This window comes from Scaptodrosophila lebanonensis, unplaced genomic scaffold (assembly GCF_003285725.1).
Source record: "Scaptodrosophila lebanonensis strain 11010-0011.00,11010-0021.00 unplaced genomic scaffold, SlebRS2 tig00001410-arrow-pilon, whole genome shotgun sequence".
Lineage (NCBI taxonomy): Eukaryota > Metazoa > Arthropoda > Insecta > Diptera > Drosophilidae > Scaptodrosophila > Scaptodrosophila lebanonensis.
Window position 1 is genome coordinate 7,652,945 of NW_022060738.1, and position 21,166 is coordinate 7,674,110.

The following is a 21,166-nucleotide window of genomic DNA, read 5'->3' on the forward strand; positions in this document are numbered from 1 at the left end:
ACACGAAGACAGCGTTGCCACTTAGTTAAAATTAACGGCTTTTTGTGTACTCAACTGAACTGGACCAATTCGTGATGTATTCTAATTGGGTTTTGGAAAAAAAAATTGGTAATTTTCAAATGAAAAGCGCATTTGTTTCTAGTTTTTATATCAACATCATGCTGTTTGTTTTTTATTTTTATTTATATTTCTTTTATATCCATACAACGTTCCGATATGTAATATTTTATACTTTTTTGAAACAACTGCATAGTTTTACAATTTACGTTTACTATTCAACAGCAACCACCTAGCGTAGGAGTATGTATATAATTTATATAATTTTTTCTTAAGGCTATGTAATACAATTTGATATTTACATCGTACCTTGTAATCAGCACGCGCAGGGTAATTTAATTTCATAACTAATTAGAATAAATAAATAGAGCACTAAATTAATCGTAATAACCTTTCAATTTGGCTAATGAGAGTAGTTACCACTAATTATATATGATTTCCTTTGTACATGTGTAATAAAAATTACATAAAAATGCATTTCAAATAAATAGGTTTTTACAAAAAATACTAACAAGTCAATTTTAAATTGGATTATTATAAAAACACTTTTACAAAACTGTATAAACACAAATGCAGAATGAGTTGTTTACTATATAGTAGTTGGATTTGGAGTTGAGTAAGTTGTGTTACACTTAATTAATGTACTTTTACACATATAGGCTTCGAACTTTGTTGCTTTGTTGGTTGATTGGATTGAATTACTGCTAAACATGTAAATGTTTCGGGAAGCATTTACTTTTTTTTCTAAGTTTTTGTTTGCTATTTTTATGATTATTTGTTTTGGTGTCTGAGCGCGGAAATGGCGTGACGCACTGGGATTGTCTCAAGTATTAGTATAATTGAAGCTAGAATTTAGCTTCAGGCGCCCTTTGTGTTGTTTGTCTGGGTGCCGCGGTTGTTGCGCTGCAGCGCCGTCGGCTGATAGCAATTGAGATTGGAGGACATGCGTCCGAGGGCCGACGCTACGCGCTGAGGCAAACGCCACAAATGCTGCTGCAAGTTGGCACGACGACGCAGATTCGCTGTTGTCGTCCCACACTCTCGCAATTGCGCAACAACCTCAGCATGCTGTACATATGAGACGCGTACATTGACCGCATCATCATCATCGTCATCGTCTCCATCTGGATCACTAGTACTGTCTATATCCTCGTAATACGTAAAGCCCGCAGGCGGCGGTGGTATGGGTGGCGGCAAAAGGCGTGGCTGCAGCTGTCGCCTATGGCTCGGCTGCTGCAGGGCCGCCTCAGCCGTGGACTATATGTTGGTATAATAGGGCGTGTGCATGTCACACGGCTTAACACGCAGCTTCTGCTTGTAGTGGTACTCCTTGAGGTAGCTCTTAAGACGGCACGGCAGCTCCAACTGATTGATGCCATCGTATGTGGTATTCGAGACAATGGTGGCACGCGCCAGCTGCTGAAGCGAGAAAGTCTGGCGTCGATGTAGCGGCATGGTCAGGCAAGGCTCAAAGAACATAACGCAAGAGGGGTCCTTGTAATGCTCCAACAGGCCGGTGACGGAAGGCGCCGTAAATACGCACGGATCGTGGCAATCGAAACTGTAAAAAAACAAGAAAATTACATTAAAATGAATTCAACAACTAATTAAAATATTTTTAAGGAGAGTTGGTGTATGGAGGATATTCTCTATAATCAAAAATAACTTAAAACTTACCTAAACTTATGTCCACTCTGCTCGATTCGCGCATGCAGTGAGCGCCCGTACTTGCGGAATGTGACCGAGAAGAGGTATTCCTCTTGCGCCGAATCGCGTAATAGGAACGTTCCCTCCGGCTTGCCCTCAAGCAATCGCTCCGCCTCGTACCGATCCATCTTGCCCCAATAGAAGCTGGAATTAATGATCCGCTCCAGATCGGGCACCAGACAATGCCTAAAATCGATCTGTGAGTGCACAATCACATTCCCATAGGCGGTGGTGGCCACTGTAGGCGGTACTGGCATTCTTTGCACCTCGTTGGGATGCGCGGGCAGCATGTGGTGGCTGGTGGATGGGACAGGTAGGGGCTCCCCAGCAGCTGCTGGGGGTGCCAAGAGACGTATTGCGGGACCCGCCGCAGTTGTTGGGACTGTGGCATCGCTGTTATTGCTGCTCAGTCGCGAAACCGACACAATCGGGGAGGTGCAATCACTACAACCGGCACCAGGGCAACCGGCAACAAGTGGTTGCACAACAAACTGCGGCGAACTGATGCGTATAATGACATCGCCCACATTACCATCGCCGGAGGGCGCTGTCCAAATGGCCAGTTGGTTGGTTGCCGCTGTTGCATCGGGAACAGCCACCGAATTGCGCTGTCTTCTTTGCGCTGGAGCCGCACGTGGTGCTGAACTCAATGTGGGGGGCGTGGAACGTCTATGGTTATGCTCGGCACCAACGGCTGCGGCGCTGCTGCTGCGAGACTTCTTGTCTCGCCTCTCCTTGCTGCTGGTACGCTTCGCTACAGCCGCGGAGGACGATGAGCTTGACTCCAACATGCCACGCAGTCCGTTGAAAACAGCACGACACTTACATTTGCAGCAGCGACGCTTAGATGTGGTTGTTGGTGTTGCACTCGCTCCAATTGTTAATGCTGCTTTGCTACTCCGACTGCGACAGCAACTGTTTCCAGTGTTTGGCGCTGCAAACACACGATAAGGTAATTAGATTAGCATAAATTATAGATAGATTCGTAATCAGCGACCGAAAAAGAAACCGCAGTTTCACGATTCATACAAACAAATTTAAATTAAGGAAGGGGGGCTTTGTCCCCGACTCGTGGTCAACACTCCTCAAACAACCTGTTTCTAAACCTCACTGCAGAACACTTCTTGTCGGCTGTTTATAATAAGTTCCCTTAGGATTACTCTCATTCCCAAATCTAAATAAGTTGACTTTTTGTGTAAATGCCCCTTTTAATATTTGATATTCATATTACAAGGCATATTATACAGAAGTGCAAATAATTATGTAGCTTGTTGATTCGGACCGCTCTCTATTGCTTTCGGTTTTATTCACAACTTTTCTTTGCTGCTTTCGCTTACCTTGCGCCCACTGTTGTGCTCCGTTCGACCACATTTCGGCTACTGGCGTCGGTTCGAGCACCTCGCAGTAATCGACGCCCTCGGCGCTGCTGCTACGACGACGGCGTAGCAGCGACTCATCGACTACGTCATCGTCGTCAGCCCCAACATCGTCGTTATCGTGCAATTGTAGCGTGCTAACCGCCGCTGTTGCCGACGCCGACGCATCACTTCCCGCTAAATTGTTGTTATTCAAGAGTCTGTCAGCGCCTCGGGACGCTTCCATTGAACCGCCCGCAGTTCCATTGAGCGTCACATTTATTATTTGATTCTGTTGCGGCTTCTGCTCTGCCATATTTGCATTGAGCTTATCTGTGGTAGACAATGCGACGGCCTCCACATCCTGCTGCTGCTGCTGTTGCTGCCCTTCATCATTGCCATTCTCCATTTTCGCCAACTGTATTTTGATTATGATCTGACGCACTTCCGCGGAATCCAAGCTGCCAGGTGGCGTTGTTGCTCGACGAGCTGCTGTTCGAGTCTGAGACAATTGCTGCTCGCTCCGTGCAATTTCCAAGTTGATTGTGGGCGGGGTTGTGTCCGTGCGTTTAATTTCAATATCGTTTGTGTAGGAGGATGCGCGCTTGGACTTATCTTTTCTGGCAACGACGTCACTGGCTGTTGATTTGCTCAAATTATGCCCCATCGGAAGTGATTTGCTGTCTATTGCAATTTAAGGATCTTCTGCAAGGATTAAGATGGAAAGGCACGTTTAAGTTTATTTGATAATAGGAATATACAATAATTAAAACGCAGATAGGAAGAAATGCATTGGAAAGTTTTAAATTAGAAATTTGAAGTGAAATATGATTGATTTAACTGCCTTATAACACTTAAAGGAGCTGTTAAAAAAGGTCCTTTTAAGCTACATCAAGAACACTTAATTACTACGGAGAAATTTACTCTACCAACACAAGCTGTATAGTGGTGAGAACAATAGTAATAATGTGAACTTTCAATTCAACACAAAGCTTAGTCACAGCTGCTTCTGTACTGTGAGGCGTGTGAAAAGTCTTGACCTACAACAATGCGATTGAGAGAAAGACTGAAGGAAGGCCTGGGCCTGGGCCTGTTGGCACTTTAATTAAGTCGGTCTACTCAAGTGAAGAAGTTGCTTGGCAAGTGGTCTGCTCGCGGTCAATGGACAATTAAACAAACAGGCACTTCGTAATGCAAACGCCCACGCTTGGAATCTGCAGTTCTGTAGCTTTTATGACCCGAACCTACAGCTCAACACTTTATGCATTTTAGTAGGGCCCCTCATTTAAAAAATTATATGAATGTGTGGTCTATAAATATGTAGTTACGTACATACTTATGTATGTATGTATGACCCTGGGATTCTGTGAATTCATAGCATGCCAATCCCACGCACCAGCTGCAACGTCAGCCGCACTGAAATTTGCGCTATTTTTAGTCAATAATAACATCATCATTAATCTCAACAACAACATCTACTAAGAATCTCCAAGCAAATGAAATGCACATAATATTTCCACATACAAACGGAAAGAGAGTGATTTTCTAGGTCACCTGCTTATCATCAGGCAGCTGCGTCGCGTGGCAGGCATTGAAAAATCAAACAATTTAACAAATGATTGCAACTCGAAACCAGGCACCAGGGCTGCCTGAATGCCTGACTGACTACGTGCTTGAGCGCCCGCTTCACACCCCTCCCTCCATTATAAGTCTCTTGGAAAATTTTCAGCTCATTCATGAGAAATTCTAGTTATTCATTCGCAGTTGCGAATTGAGGCTCTTGTACTGTGAAGTTCTTTGTATTACATAGAGAATATTGCTAAAAACGATAAGACAACTTTTCCTAAAAGATTGCCACTAGGGTAAAAACTATTTGCCTTTTACTTCTCATTGGAAATACCACAACTTTGCTTTTAACTACATACATATGTACATACATATATGTATTTATGTATGTAAATATATACTGTACAAAGTGAACGATTTTTAACACAGTACAGGAGAGCTTCCTGTTTCTTAAGCTTTCTTGTGCGATTCTCATTTCCTCGAACATGAATTGAAGTTGTAAAATCAACTTTGGGTAAAAATGTGCTTGTTCATTGATTAACATTTCCCTACTGCTAAAGGAAATATCATTGGCCTATTTGTTTATATCAACGACTTCCTGCTTCTTGCAGTTTCTTTCGCAGTTTTAATTTCCCAGAAGTGTTTCAAATCAACTTTAGTTGTGGTGTTAGTATTGCATGTTCGAAATTCCTTGAATTTTACTAACTGCCATTGAATCAAAACCGCATTACAGGCGTAATTCTTTAAAAGGGAATTTTTATAAATCAGATTTATTGATCAAACCTCTTTCACTCAAGGCAGTTGTGCGTAATCGAAATTTGTCATTGCTCGATTTCGAAATTGATTTGTGGAAAAGTTTGAAGGCCTAATAAAATATGTTCATATGTACATATTTGGAAATTATATTGAACAATTTCGTTTTCACATACATACATACATATGTACATAATTTGATCGAATTGAGAAACACATTAATTTGTAATTGAGTGCTAATTTACACAGAAATGTAGATAGAACCGTATATCAACTGATCACTGTTAAGAATTAGTGTCGATCGCAAGCAGCAAAATTTCGAATTTTATAACATTTCAATGAGGTGTTTAATTGCATTTAAAACGCTACTTAATTTAGTTCTACAATTCATCAATTTAACTATAGAGAAATAGTATGTACATATGTATGTACGTCTTTGATCGCTTTGTCATAATGTTATCAATAGGTACTTTATTCTTTTGTCGGGTGATTCGTAGGCTCGTCTGTAATGGTTATATGCGTCATGCTAGAAGATAGGGTACAATCTATGACAAGCCCTCGAATCATACTTCCCAAAAATCTGAGTCAGCTCGCCAATGTGGCAAAAGCACCTGCAGCCATTTATGGAAAATTATACATTAGACGCTTGTCGTCATCAGCACCGACTGGCATGGCCATAGCCATATTTCCAAGGCTGTAACCGTTTCAACCGAACTGACAACTGAGCAATCAAAGCTTTTTGCTCACACAGCCCACTTAATTGCATTTCTGTCCAATCAAGTGAAAAACACACACTTCACAATAATATTGCTCATTAAACAATTAACAATAAAACGACAAGCGGGGCGTGCATGCATGGTCATGAGTTCCAAAAACTAAAAATATAAAAAAAAAAATAATAATAAAAAGAAAACATGAAACCACTTCCCGGAAATGTGATCGCCCCCGTCGAGTACAACGGAAAACTAAGCGGAGTCAGAGTTCCAGGCCGTAATTCCTTTTAGTGAGAATAAATTAAATGCGCATTTAGCTGGAATGGGACGTTCAGTGTGATTAGCAATGAATATGGTGTGTGTGTGTTTGTGTATACACACACACACACAGAGGCACTCACACTCCATATGGGAGTGCTCAGAGGCAAGCAATGCAATTCAATTTGTATGCACCGTTAACTAACGGCAATTTGCAATTCGACGAATTGGTCGCAACAAAAACAACAACAGCGAGCAGACAATGTGTCGGCAAGGCATCGGCATAGAAATGGAAAGCGCGCTAGAGGCAAGTCATGAATTTCGACCGATAACATGAATATGGAAAGTACATTAAAACATTTACATACATACATACATATGTATGTATGAACAAGTGTGTGTATGTATGCACATACAGTGTAATATCGAATGTTTTGACCGTAGAATATCACAAAACTATACAAAAATACAAAATCTAAACAATTGTTAAATAAATTGATCGAATTGTCACAATCCTTTCTAAAACTTTTGGAACACATCTTTAATTGATAGAAAAACCCATAGCATAATTAATCGAGAAGCAGTATCTTATAGATACATACATACATATGTATGTATATAAATGTAAGTATGTACATATGAATATAATTTATGCAATTACTGAAAAATTAATCCGCATGCATTTATTATTAAAAGGCTAGTAACTTTAACAAATTTTGATTAACTAGGTTATTAAAAATTGTAGTTAGTTGTTTAATTTATTAATGACACAATTGATAGATATTTGTATGACAAATTTTACAAAAATTTAAAATATTGGCCGTGTTACAAAACAGGTAAATGGAAATAATTTATTTATATTATGAAAAATGTTAGAAGGGATTAAAAAAATTAAACATTTTAAAAGGTTGTCAGATAACTGCTTTTAATGCAACGCAGACGTTTTAAAATATCTTCTCTGCGAAATCCGCAAGCGACAAAAATCGAAGAAAAAATACATATGTATGTACATACATATGTACATACATTTACAGTTTATGACTAGCACGTGAGATAAGCAGTTCGCTTGCCCAGCAACTACTGTGCAGTCAACGATGCGTATGAATAATGGGGAATGACATGATCTGATCGCTTCTTTTGCAGTCAATCGCCTGATAATTTTTTATACAAACGGATATACAAATACAAGTATACATACATAAATACAAACATATGTGTGTATGTCTGTATGTATTATAAATGCGCCTTTTCATATACTACCAAGAATATGGCGCATTTCTCGTTAAACTTTATTTACGACTATGATGAAATTCGTACCCGCATGAGCAAGAGCAACTTTCAATGGAAACCGAAACTTAACAAAATACCAGATAAACGTCCCCAGCGCAGAGACAATGCCTGCCATGTAGGCAACAACCACGCAGACAAGCCATGTGAGTCACTTGGCCAGGGAACGACCGTCAAGTCGTTGTCGTGTATATTGGAACAGTCAAATGATAGTCAGCAGCCGGCATGTCTGTCTGTCTGGGGCAGGGCTACTCACATACATACATACTTAAACACACTCGTAACACCAGCCGTAGAGTCGTAGCCAGTGAAACCGAGTCAGGCGCTTAGTTGCCACTTGCTCCGAATGCACAGTGGTTCAGACACGTAATCCGATTTCCTATATTTCTAAAATCTTGTAATGACTCAGTAATGATCGGTTACACATGTCGTCTATCATAGATTAAAATTCCAATGTGCTTAACCATTTGTTCTTAAGCTGGTACGACAGATAAAAAGTACATTTCGAATAATATTCACCAAATAACTGTTATCAATCCAAATAGTTACGTAGGTTGCTATGTGGAGTACCCCGTAAAACCAAGTACATTTCACACTGGAAAAAACAATACGGATATCGGTTGCTCATATATGGAAACTGCCTAAATTGAAGGGAAAGTAAATCGGGTTATTTCAAAAACCACACAATGCGAAGAGATTTTAGAGATTCGGCATTTTCTATTCAATGCACAAAAGCTCTTATTAATTTTGGAAAACGTGGGATAATAATATGTATATTGAAATTCAATGATCTTAAATGGTTATTGGTTTAATTTATTAAAGGAAGCAATGCAGTTACACAATCAAATATTTTTATACCACAGGCTCTTTTTACTCCTCTCTTCCAATGTTGCTTGATAACAGGCTATATTGCCTAATACTATTCAGTTTTAATAAGTACATATGTATGTAGAAATATAGCAAATTATATTTGAGGGTTTCCTTTTTCAATTCATAACATAAACAAACCTACATAAACCAATACTAATTAAGATTAATTGAATTATGAAAACATTTAGCATGTCAATTTCCAAGAAATGTTTGGGCAAAAAGATTTCTAGGAATTGCGTGCTAAAAGCGATAAACGAGGGCAGAGTAGAAATTTATTATTTTGAACAATGAACATTTTATCAGTGTACCACAGTGCGGCTGTTGTTGGAACGCGTGAGTTTTGTATGTGAAGTTTCTTTTTGCTTTTTCTTGTTGCTGTTGTAGACAATGCAAAAATAAAATTTCATCAGAAATCCAAATACAGATATGATCTAATAACTTTTTCAAAGTAAAAACTTTGATAAATGTCAGGCCATGTTTAAGCCCTTCGCATAATTCCAATGATGATGACAATGAAGGTAAGCAATGTGCAATACAGTATAGACCACCTGTATATTAAAAGAGTGTATGGCTTACTGCTTGGTCATGCGCTCAACAACTTTATGATGGCTACTTCATTATACTATGGAATTAAAAACTCATTTCAATGACAGCAAAATTACGCAGAAATATTCGCAGAACAATAATGAATTACAGTCCGTGCGACATCAACAGAAGAAGAAGCGGACAAGGATTGAAATGTTCCGATTCTGATTCTGAGTACGTCGAGCATATAAATGAACGGAATTAAAGGAGCAGCACAAAAAAGTAAAGGCGAATGGGACGAAGGAGAAGACCACAACGACAGCGTAGGATTTTAAAGCGAATTCAATTACCTTTGTTGACGTAGCTCGTTGCTGTCTTTTTTCTCTCTTTTGCATTTACTCGGAAATCGCAAATGAACTTCGCTTGAAAACAAAATCACATGCAAAAAGCAAAAAGTAACAACAACAACAGCACAAAGCAGAGCAACAAACAAAGTGCAAAAGAGCGAGACGAAATTGTGACAGCAGAGGAGTTGAGGAGGTGGAGGGAGCTTTGCTGGGGGCTTTGGTCTGTGAGAAAGTGTACCGAGTATTTCGTTTTGATAATTTTTTCGCAGGAAAATTGAAATGAGATTTATTTACTACGTTTTTCTTTATTTTTTCGTGTGTACACTGCTTTGCTACAAACAGATTGACTGACTGAACAACTGTCGAACTGACGCCCTGATTAGTTGGGAGAGTGGCTACTGCTGGCCGTGTATATAAACAATTTTTGTGGCAATTTAATTAGCAATTCCAGTGAAATAAAATTCACACCCACAGTCATGAAATGCGGAGGAAAAAATAAAGCAGATACGACGAGCTACCTCGAGCTTTAACTAGAAATCAACTAGCACCCCCTCCCCTCTCCCTACAACCCATGCACCTTATTATCGTTCAAATCAAAATCACTGACCAGATATGAAGCAGCAACGCAAATCTATCTCTTTCTCTATCTCATTGACGCAGATACACAAATACAAGCGATTCCGTTCAAGATTCATGCACCAAAGCGTTCCAATCACAATAACTTATCACAATTAGCAGCAATATAGCTGCAAATGGGAAGGTCTGAGAATGTGTTATCAGAACTACGTGGAGAGTGTGTTCAAAGCACACGCCAAAATGTGCTCAAGGAATACGATATATGTATGTATGTATGTATGAACATTCACACTTATATTTGTAGAGAAGTTTAGGTGTGGGTCTCTCCTCTCTTTACAGTAGCGCACGCGATAATATAGTATGTATTAACAATAACAAAAGCCTTAATGGGCATAGAAGGCTAGTTCTTGGAAGAGCACCCAGCTAGTCTCCCATGATAAGTCTATACAAGCGAAAAATTCTTGGAATACTATATGTATGAATGTACATTTGTATATACGAGTACATAAGTATACATACTTGTATGTATGCGCACGGCACTTTCGCATGGTGAAGTCATGAAGTTTTTGTTTGGAAAATACGCAGCACGCACGTGAACGTGTGTGTGTGTGTGTTTCGGTATCTTTTTATAAATATGTATGCATACGTAACATTGTTCAATTTTATGATTCAACATAAGTATTAACAAATTCTCAGCCTTATTCGCTACACTTGTTGCCTTCAAGGTTGATCAATGAACTTGATGCATCCATAAACATATCATATTTACAAACTACCAGATACTCTTATCATATGTGTATACCTTAGATAGTCTGCGATAGATTAAATTTAGGATTCAAGATAGCATCAATGTCAGCAAACTTTCTACAAGTCACTCAAAGTCAAATGAACCGCAATGTTACAGAAATTTCTCTAGAATATAAGCATCTATAAGGAGACAACCTTTATTATTTGAAACTCCATACTTGAAAACCCAAAAGTTTTTTGAAAACATGGAACCTTGATAAAGCTCCTTTTTTCAATGGGAAAAACACGTCCTTGTCTATTAACTAACATTACCACCTCTCTGAACAGTTTTTCGATTTAATATGGGTTAAAACACAATCAAACTTCAATAATTCTATAAACACATAGAACGTACATAACTAAGTACTCATTCACTTATGGTATTTGGGTTACAATTGTGAAAGTTGTTTAGGGTTCCTTACGTCCTTGCCAGACCTATGGGAGAGTGTTACTTGAATTCTTATAGTGGATTTTAGCAAATATTTCATTTAGTTTCAGGGTTATAGAGTAAGAACAATATGGCTGCATTATTAAATGGTTATAATAATTTGCATAATCAACAGTGTAGATGTTCTTTTTGTTACCTGTTAAGTGCGAACGAACTAAACGTTTCGAACGTGGTGCGATTTCGTTCGTAAAAGTCAAATCTTTGTACGAGTACAGTATGCAACTTGTTTTATTACCTCTGATGAAATATATATATTTAGCGTATATATTTAGCGATTACCGTTACGGAAGCAGATTAGAGGGAAGCGAGAGCAGGAACGTACGCGAACTCACGATGTCGTTTATGGATTGCAACGTCTGTTAAGAATCGACATCAGAATCGGACAAGTGTTGCCGACGGAATGGCTGCTGCTACTGTTGACTGGGCTATGCCAGGCCCACAAGATTATTGTCATACAAAAGAAAAACCCACACATACATACATATGTATAAATACTTGCGACACAAATATGAAGATTACGTCTGAAAATTTCATTGATAAATTACTACGAAACTATAATATAAAAGTCAGTGCTGCTCAAGATAATAAGACACACACACATATTTACATTCATATGTAAGCAAATATGTACATGCATATATAAATATATATGTATATACATACATACATACATACATACATAAGTATATGTATATATGATGTAGGTTTGTTTGGGTCGTTTCGCTGGTGCTTATCAGCCCACAATGCTGATGGGAATAACGCTGTTGCAAAGTTTAGTGGAATTCCAAGAACAATCAAAAGCATTTCGTTTTTCGAGGAAAACAAATATGTGCATAGACATAACGACAACAGCTAGAGGGGGCTTAGATAAGTACTAGCTGTGGCTCTGAACTATACATATGGTATATATAAGTGTGTACACATATGCGTGTATCTAAGGTCAATGGGCGTGCAGATAAGCCCAACATATTGTCCTCAGCTGAGATTCGTCATGCCCACTTGGCCGTTGCTGTATGCAATCGTGTTACCATGTAAATATGGGCTAGTTTATTGCGAAAGTCGGCCAGATACTTCAAGGGAAAGGTAGAGCTAAAAATAATAAGCAAAGACGAAGATTTCACACACTACCTAACCCTAACTACTTTGAATTGATTTGTCTGTGATATATGCATACAAATTTAATTTTTAAGTGAGGCATCAAAAATAGGATTAAGTTGGCGAATTAAGTTTGATTGTACATATGTATATTGGATTAGTGTTGAAGCATTTTAAATATAAAGTACTGTTTTCTTATTTGTAGATCTTTTTATATTAAACCAAGACACAAATATTTGGAGTTTGTTAAATTTTTTAAATATTTGTTATGTTAAAACATATTGCAACAAATCTTTAAAAATAACAGCCCTCAATGTTTTTAAATAAATCGAAAGTAATAACAAAAGTTTTCATATCAATATTCTTATTTTACGATTGATTTTAGATTAACGTCTAAGGATTTCGTTCAAATGTTATATGAATTTCTATCTAGATTCATCTTAATACTCCAAACATCGGACTATAGTTTTGTTAACTAATGTTAGGGTGCCTAAACGCATCGAATTTTGAAACTGCGGCCAAAATTATACATATATAAACCTGCGGGTGCTTACTCCCCTCCCCTGACTCTTCCAGTCTCACCAGCTCTTACCATCACACAGAGCTTGGTCAGCAATGATTTATGTACACAATGGCCAAAAACGAAATACAATTAAGCAGCAAAACGCTGCATGACAACAACACAACAGCAATACCAACAACTACAAAAATCCGCTCAAGTGCGCAGACATACGTACTCGTATACACACAGTTGAGTGTTTAGGCCACATTTCACTTTTGGCATTCACAATTTGATTTTGTCGCAATTGAAAATAAAACAAAATTCACGCGAACAATTAAAATAAAAATATATCAGGCATTTCCACGAAATCGGCTTGAAAATCACAACAACAAAAAACAACACACATACACACACTCAAAACAAACAATGGCAAAATAAAATACAATAGGTGATGTTTTTGTGTGCGAATGAAAGGGAGAAAGAGGGTAGAGGGAATGGGGGTTGACATTTGAGTCCATTGTATTGCGATCGTGTGGATGAAGTTTGGCTGTGCAAATGGTCATAGGGGAATCGGGTCGGCAACCATTTTTGCAAAACAGCAAAGCCAATAAGGTTACGCCCTTTTCATATAAATACGAGTATACTATATGTACATACATATAGTATGTAGATATGTTTATCAAACCAGTGCACATGCCTTTTTCGCATGTAGGCCGCATCGCTTGAAAAACATTTTCACATGAAAAGCTATTAAAAACATTCTGAAGTTTGATAAAAATTTCAAGGAAATTGAGAAGCGGCGGTATCGGAAGAGGCTGGTAGAAGAACCCGCTTTTACCAGGAATAATCAAAAGCGTACGTACACACTCACTCACCCGATTTGACGCATTACACACGGCCAAACAAAGTTAATAACACCTTTTCTTGTGAAGGGTACAACAACAGCAGCAACTACAACAAGAAGAGACGAAATAACAACGAAAAATACTAAAAAGAAACAAAAAACCCGTACGTATGGCTTCGGCTTCGTCCGAATTGCGGCTACACCTTTGGCAACAACAACTACAATAGCGGCCAAACCAATAACCCAGCTTGGGTGCTCAAGTGTGAGTGCCAAGCCATGTATGCATGAATATAAAGTGTGAGAGAGTAGCTGTGCGCGAGCATTGCAAGGTATGTACGTATGTATGTCTGTATGTGTGAGTATCTCTGTGTGTCTTCCCAAAAGCCAGCAGCTTGGCTTGTGGTGTTAAATGTTTGCAGCAGCATTTCATTCAGTCGCACCAAAAACAACAACAACGACAACCACACAGGCAGCATCGGCAGCAGAAGCAGCTGCCAACATCACCACCCGCCAGCTTGTCCTCGTTCCATCGTTCGTTTGCTAGGTTGCCGTCGTTGCTGTTGTTGTTGTACACATACAGCGACATCAACGTTAATACCATGGCATAGTCACTCATGTTGTTGTTGTCTTCACTGTTACCGCCGCTGCTGCGCGTCTTTTTGTATGTGTGCGCGCATTGTTGTTGGTCTTGTTGCTGCTGTTGGCTCTGGCTCTGGCACGATGGCTGCTGCTGTCTGTCACTTCTCAGAAATCGGTCTAAATTAGAAAATGCGTTTCTGGGAATTTCGTATCTCTCTTTTGGGTACACGAAACAGCAACTACGAGATACTTTGTACAGGCAACATCAATATATATTAAATTCGCCTCTTTCGGACCGATTTCTGAGAATTATTGGGATATATATGTACATATGCTAGTATCTATGGCAATGGGTAGATCAGGCATTTCATCAAAATTCTAATATAAAATCCCACATTTTATGAACTTTGCTTGCAAAAGCCAATTATTTACCTTCTTAATTGCGAATTGTGCTCTTTCCTTTTGTGCTGCCGTTGTGTTTTCTAGTTTCAGCTAGTTGGCAATTTAATGAAAGTGTATTTTAAGCATAATTTTGATTTGCTCCCATAAATATTTTTCTTGCTTATTTTATTTTCTTGCTATGTATGTTTACTAAGCGGTACGCAATCACACAAACACAACACACACACATACAATAATACTTAATGCACACACGAGTGGGAACTGCAGGAAAACGATTTGCCGAATTCACTAGCACTTAATAAAAACGAATAATATTGTAACTGAGATGTGCGCAAATTTCAACACTTTAGGCAATTTCTCCAAACGAGGTGACGTATGTACGTAATCATCACACTTATTTGCCCATTTACTTTTCCGTGCGTATCACTGTCGCCCGTTCGACTCGTGCTGCCATCTTTTACTGAAATTTCCATGAATGAAGGCGGAACACCGATACAAAAAGTTATCGATACATGCGCAGTACAGCTGCGAATAAACTAAAGATGCCACCTTGCCCAAATTTTTCTAGAGGGCGCTGTTAACTCGTGTGCCTCCACTTAGAAGACGTTGGCCGTTATCTCTTTGATGTTTGCATTGTCTACATTCAAATAAACTAAACCTAGGTGTTTCTCTTTCTTTTTTGAAAATTTTAATGTAGTGTCTTGCGATATTTGCATCTATACGCTGGCGACAATTGTTTGCAAAATAAACATGTGTATTAAATAAAGTTAGCCTCATCTACAAATGTAGTTCTGTTTGTATAACAAATAAAGGCATCTTATGACAAATTAATCTCAGCGGGCAACCGCTCGAGTTACTGCGGGTAAGCACTGTCAGAGAGACGACACGATGGCAAATGTAGATAATAAATAAATTAAAACGCATATCTTACAATTCTTGATAGTAGTATCTATATATTTATTTACTGTCACACAACCGACCCGTAAATGTGGGCACAGTCGCAGCCTCCCATTCCAAGCAGTTGCCAGCCACTCAGTCAGTGTCAAGCGGTCAGTTTGCCTGTAGCCATAACTTGTGTGCGCTCCGTCTTTACGCTTCAACTGCATGCACTACATAATTCAATTAAAATTAAAACGCAAATCTAGTCAAATAAGTGAAATTGCTCCAAATTCACGGCAATTAAACGACAAATCCCCAAAGCCCGCGTGGGTAGCCGCATGACAATGAGCGTTGGAGGCGCTGGCGCTACTGCCGTTGCTGGTCAAACCCTTGAGATGCATCGCTCCAGTTCGATGCCCGTCAAGCCCAAGCCGATCGAGACGAAGCCTCTGGCACGATCGCCTGAAAAGGAAACTGTCGATGATCAAGAAGTCGATTACTATCCGGAAAGCCCAAGTTTTGTGCGTCGCCGCAAATCCAAGTCGGCTGTGGATCAGCTGGAGACGCGCAGCGAACAAAAGTAGGTCATCAACAATGCATGACACTTAGAGAAAAATAGGTGAAAATTTGAAAAAATTAGAGAAAAGAAGAAGCTGTTTTTAGTCTTATTCTTGTACTTAATAAAAAAGAACGTTTTCATAGTTTAGATTGGACAAAACCTTCATAGCTCAATAGTTAATTAATCCAACTCAGCAAAACCAGGAAGTTTTTATTTGTATCTACTTTTCAAGCAAGACTCTTTATCTATTGCAAAGCTCTCATTCGATGCAGCTTAAAATCTTTTCTTTTTTTATAATAAAATAATTAGCAGTTTTTTTTTATATTTTTTAAACTTAAAATGTATTAAAACATTCAAATACTTTACATTTTTTCTCTACAGTTAATTATTGGTAATTGTTTAAACTTTCTAGCACAGAATGAGGATAAAATAACATAGGCGATAAGTTGTAAGACTTCGAAGGTTTTTTTGAGTAATTTATTTCCAGAATACTGACCAGAACACAATTTGCATCTTCTGTAGCTTTCCTTATACTACGGACTGGGCTGGCAGCACCATTGAGCTGAGTCCTCAGGCGAGCTCTTCCGGCGAAGGCCTACGACGTACCATTCATCGTGTGATGGAGAAGAATGGTCATGAAAATGTAGTCTTTCGACGAATCCCGGAGAAATCATGGCGCTACATTCGTGACTTTGTCACAACGTTGGTAAGACCCTTACTGCGTTGGGTGCCCAAACAGGTTGTGAAAGAAACCCAGGTGGTAGCTAAGAAGTCTGAGCACGAGCACTCTGATATCTATAGCATAACCCCCAGTATACAACGAAAGCTGGACGAACTGGTCAATGTGCCGCCAACGCCGCCAAAGCTATGCAAAGTCAAGACCAACGAGCGGGTCACCTTTAGTATTTAGCATATACGAGTACATACATACATATGCTATTTGTAATATTTGTCCACTCATCTTTGTAACACCTGTAACTGACATGACAATTTACTAAAACTAAACAACAAAAAAATAAAATCGCATATCTTAACAAGAACATGGAGCACCATTTTATTCGGCACTCTTGGGTCAGCCTTGATCATTTAGGTTGCATTATTCTATTCCACAGATCGAATTGGATTGGAAGTACATGTTGAGTCTCTTTCTGGGCAGCTATTTTCTCAGTTGGTTCTTCTTTGGCGTGCTCTGCTACGTGGTGGCCTATTCCCATGGCGATTTTCTCTTCGACGCCGTCAGCGGCGATCGCTTGGGCGAGGGCAAGGAGCCGTGCATTATTGGAGTACGCAGTTTTGTGGCCATGCTGATTTACTCGATAGAGACACAGACCACGCTAGGATTTGGCGAGAAATATGCCAGCGAGGAGTGTCCGGAGACCATTTTCCTATTCATTGTCCAAATGTTGTGCTCGGTGGCCATTGAGGGCAGTATGGTGAGCGTTATTTATGCAAAAACAGCGCGTCCAGCCAGACAAATGACAAAGCTCAAATTCAGTGACAAGGCGGTGGTGTGTAGATCCGAAATATATAGCCTGATCTTCATAAAAATTTTGTGTGTGATTGCAGATTTGTTATCGTGATGGGAAACTGTGTCTGCTCTTTCGTGCTTGCGATCCACGCGAGCAACAGTCTATAGAATCCAAAATACGCGTCTACATGATTGTGGACAAGCAGTAAGTGCTTAATCGATGGGTCTTCCCAACCAAGAATCTGAAACCCTTCTCTGCAGGACGCGCGAGGGTGAGGTAATTAAGACTCACACGGAGCTTAAGCTGGTGGGCAATGGCGAGCAGTTGATTGTGTGGCCCGAGATCATTTGTCATATCATCGATGAGACGAGTCCCCTACAATGCTTCTCCAACGCCAAGCAGTTCAATGCCGCGCAATTTGAGCTCTATGTGTCCATTGTGGGTACTTCACCGGCCACTGCTCAAATGACCGAAGCAAAGACCTCGTATGTTCCGCGTGAAATATTTTGGGGTCAACGATTCGTAAATATTATACATTACGATGTCGCCCAGGAACGTTATTTCATAGACTATGATAACTTCAACACAACCATTTCGGTGAGTAACCGAATTTGTCAGGATTGTTTCAGATGTACAAAAAATGAACAGAGACACCAACGCCTGTTTTTGAAGCTCTCTAGTATAAGAAGAGTTCTGCGTCCTCCATTTGAAAAAAAAGATATTACTATGCCATGCACATCTGTAAATAGCTTTGCCTTCCTCTAAACCCATTTTCCCCAATCGCAGGTGGACATGCCCCTCAAACAACCAGAGCAGAAATTGCAACTGGAGTACAGGAAGTAAAGCGAATAAAATATAGGTGATATAATCTATGGTATACATATGTATATATATACATACGTACATTCTAAATAAATACGACTATATAGATTATATTTGTTCAAAAACTAATAAAAATTCGCTTTGGAATTGATTTATAAAAAGTATTTCAAACATTTTATTTTGTAAAGTGGTGAGCTCAAGCACATTTTTCGAATAATGCAATACCATGATGATTTGAACAATTTTCAAAACTCATAGACACAAATTCAAATGCAAATGGAAACATGAAATAGATGAACGTGCAACTTATTTATAAACCAATGTAACACAAATTGCTTAATAATGAGTTCATTACATAAAGCAGCAGAATTGATTTCCATTTCTTTTACGTATAATTAACATTTAAGGAACGGGGTTAAAGAAAGAAAAAATCAGCACCGATGATAAGCAAACAATACATATGTACTACATACATGAAATAACTGAAAACAGACAATTGATATCTAGATTTAGAGCCCGAAAATCTGTAAATCATTCCTTTTCCTCGCGTTCCTGCTCTATTTTCTGCAGCTGTGCCTTTAGCATGTCATTTTCAAGCTGAAGGCGCACAAACTCTTGTGTAAATTGATCAGTTTGGAGGAGCATCGCTAAGGCATCACGTATTTCTCGCGTATTGTCTATCTGATGATTCCAATAATTGGAGGCCTGAGTAAAAATCTCCCATTTGTTTTTCTCGCTCACAAATTTGAACTCGCGTTCCATTTGATTGAAGCGCTCCTCAAAGTATTCACGCATCTCTCCCAGCTCCTTGCGTACATCTGTGTTGCATTCAAGCGCGGAAACGGAGGAGGCAGTAAGACCACTGGAGCTTTTCGGCAGCAGCTGCTGTGGCTGTGATAGCGGCGTACATTTCACATGATGCGGTGTGCTGTTGCGACTAGCTGAGAGCAAACGGAGGTGGCGTTTCAGGTCCAAGTCGACTTGCTGGGGATTCTCCTTATCGCTGCCAGTGCCCGTGCTGCTGGTGAGGGAACAGTTGGCTGACTGCTCATCGGTCTCGGCAATTTGCTGCAGCTTAGCCTCGCCAGAAATGTTGCTGCGATCACGTAAGGGGCCGCTCAACGTTTCTGTAAAGCCTAGGAGGCACTAACTTAAATATCGTATTCGAATTAAGGACGACAGACTTACGCTGCAGCTTGCTACCATCGCTGGATTCCCCCGACGAGCTATTGGCACTGTCAAGGGAAGTTAGACCCGAGCCAATTTGGCAGATGCTCTGCCGCTGCTCCTCATTGCTGGGCCTGCGGTTCAGGGTTTCCCAATCGAAACTGTCACGTCGTTGCGAAAAGCGCGTAGACACGCGCTCCAAATGCCTATAGCCCTGGGCATCAAAGAAATCGCAAAACGAGTCACGTTGAGCGCGCGGTGCTGCCGGCGTAGCCATAATAGAGGCATAGCCTATGGAGCTGCTCATGGCCTCTAGCTGTTGCTGCGTGCTGAGCAAATTGGCAGCTATAGATTTGCGCAAATCGTCGCAACCAGTAGGCACAGCCTCCAACACCTGCACCGGTTTAACAGTAGACACGGTTCCTGGCGTTTCTGCCTCAACAGTAACATTAACATTAGAGCTGGACAAGCTACTACTTGAGTAATCCTCCTTGGACATGGGCACAAAGGCGATGCGTGTGACAGCACATTCGTGGACATTGCGGACCGCCAGCGGCGATTTTGTGCTCCGCATATCATAGGCAATGAGCTCACCCTTAAGATTGCCGGCACAGAAATATGTGCCGCACTCACTCAACGCCACCGTGGACAACGGATGCGAGTAGCTGAGACGACCAGACGGCGCCTGCACTCTGCGTCGAATGTCAAAAATGTTAATCTTGCAGTCGTAGCCAACGCTGACCAGCAAAGCCGGTTGCGCACTACACATGCTTATATCCCGACATGGCGCATCGTGGGCATCATTAATATTAAGCAGCTTCCGTTTATACTGCATGTCGTAAACAGTGACAGCGCCCTTGTACGAAGCCACCGACAATTGAAAACGTTTAGCAGGATGAAAACGTGCCAGAGTTGCATTATCATCAAAGGTGAGCGTCTCGATTTTGTTCTTGGTCTTAGTGCCGTAGATGTTAATGCTGCCCGATTCCCGCACTGCAGCTATATACTCGTCGGTGCTATTGTAGTCTACATAGAGCACCGTACTGCGCGGCTGATCCGCCGGAAAGCGATGTATAAGCTGGGCCGTTCGATAGTTGTAAAGCTTCACAAACCCAGTCGACTGGCCAACGGCAATCTCCTCAAGGCTCTGCTTGGCACAGCCCACGCAGAAGGCATTATCGATGGTCAGTTTGCGCACGCGCTGTATTTCGGGAGCTGCAACAACACTCGAAGTTTACTGTAATTGCTTAGTAAGTGCTTTAAATTTAAACAGTTACCTTTCTCCTGCTTCTCCTTTATGCGCATCACCGCTAGACCTGTTGTTTTCTCAACTTCGACGAACACTTTTTTTTGCGCATTAAACTGAAAATCTGTCGTTTCTCCATTTGCATGCACATATGTTGACTTAGTTTCTAGATCAGCAAAATCCGAGAGCACTGTCTGCTTCGCAGTGGATATTAAATGCATTTTGTTTATTACTTTAGTGTCGCGCGATCGTTGGAAATACAAAACTAGCGGCAATGAATAATAATTACAAAGCCGTCTAATTTTTAAAACGGCGATAAAATAGCGTTGCCACTTGCTAAAATAAAATAAGTTA

At 40.1% G+C, this 21,166-nt stretch overlaps 4 protein-coding genes across 6 annotated transcripts; 1 reads left to right on the forward strand and 3 right to left on the reverse strand.

Moving 5' to 3' along the window:
• Window positions 1-572: 572 nt before the first annotated feature.
• Window positions 573-1,314, reverse strand: LOC115630779 (the record flags this gene model as incomplete). The annotated part of the gene is made up of 1 exon (XM_030527434.1): window positions 573-1,314. A coding segment is annotated over one exon (399 nt), but the record flags the coding sequence as incomplete, so codon positions are not given.
• Window positions 573-15,106, reverse strand: LOC115630463. Its single transcript, XM_030527031.1, has 4 exons — window positions 14,701-15,106; window positions 3,102-3,824; window positions 1,735-2,698; window positions 573-1,618 (listed from the first exon to the last, which is right to left on the reverse strand). The coding sequence occupies exons 2-4, from the start codon at window positions 3,784-3,786 to the stop codon at window positions 1,315-1,317; spliced, it is 1,953 nt and encodes a 650-aa protein (XP_030382891.1). The 5' UTR covers window positions 3,787-3,824; window positions 14,701-15,106; the 3' UTR covers window positions 573-1,314.
• A 532-nt stretch (window positions 15,107-15,638) lies between these two features.
• On the forward strand, window positions 15,639-18,550 carry LOC115630418 (inward rectifier potassium channel irk-1). Its single transcript, XM_030526954.1, has 6 exons — window positions 15,639-16,129; window positions 16,631-16,814; window positions 17,221-17,616; window positions 17,675-17,781; window positions 17,838-18,174; window positions 18,364-18,550. Exons 1-6 carry the CDS (start codon window positions 15,888-15,890, stop codon window positions 18,418-18,420), a joined length of 1,323 nt encoding a protein of 440 aa, XP_030382814.1. The 5' UTR covers window positions 15,639-15,887; the 3' UTR covers window positions 18,421-18,550.
• On the reverse strand, window positions 18,547-21,061 carry LOC115630417. 3 transcript variants are annotated; one of them, XR_003996091.1, is made up of 4 exons: window positions 20,844-21,061; window positions 19,588-20,781; window positions 18,873-19,535; window positions 18,547-18,781 (listed from the first exon to the last, which is right to left on the reverse strand). XR_003996091.1 is itself a non-coding variant. In XM_030526953.1 (3 exons), exons 1-3 carry the CDS (start codon window positions 21,031-21,033, stop codon window positions 18,931-18,933), a joined length of 1,980 nt encoding a protein of 659 aa, XP_030382813.1. In that variant the 5' UTR covers window positions 21,034-21,061; the 3' UTR covers window positions 18,769-18,930. The 3 variants fall into 3 exon arrangements, 2 of the variants coding, with proteins under 2 accessions (XP_030382813.1, XP_030382812.1); XM_030526953.1 differs by having other exon boundaries at window positions 18,769-19,526; XM_030526952.1 differs by having other exon boundaries at window positions 18,769-19,535.
• Window positions 21,062-21,166: the final 105 nt, after the last annotated feature.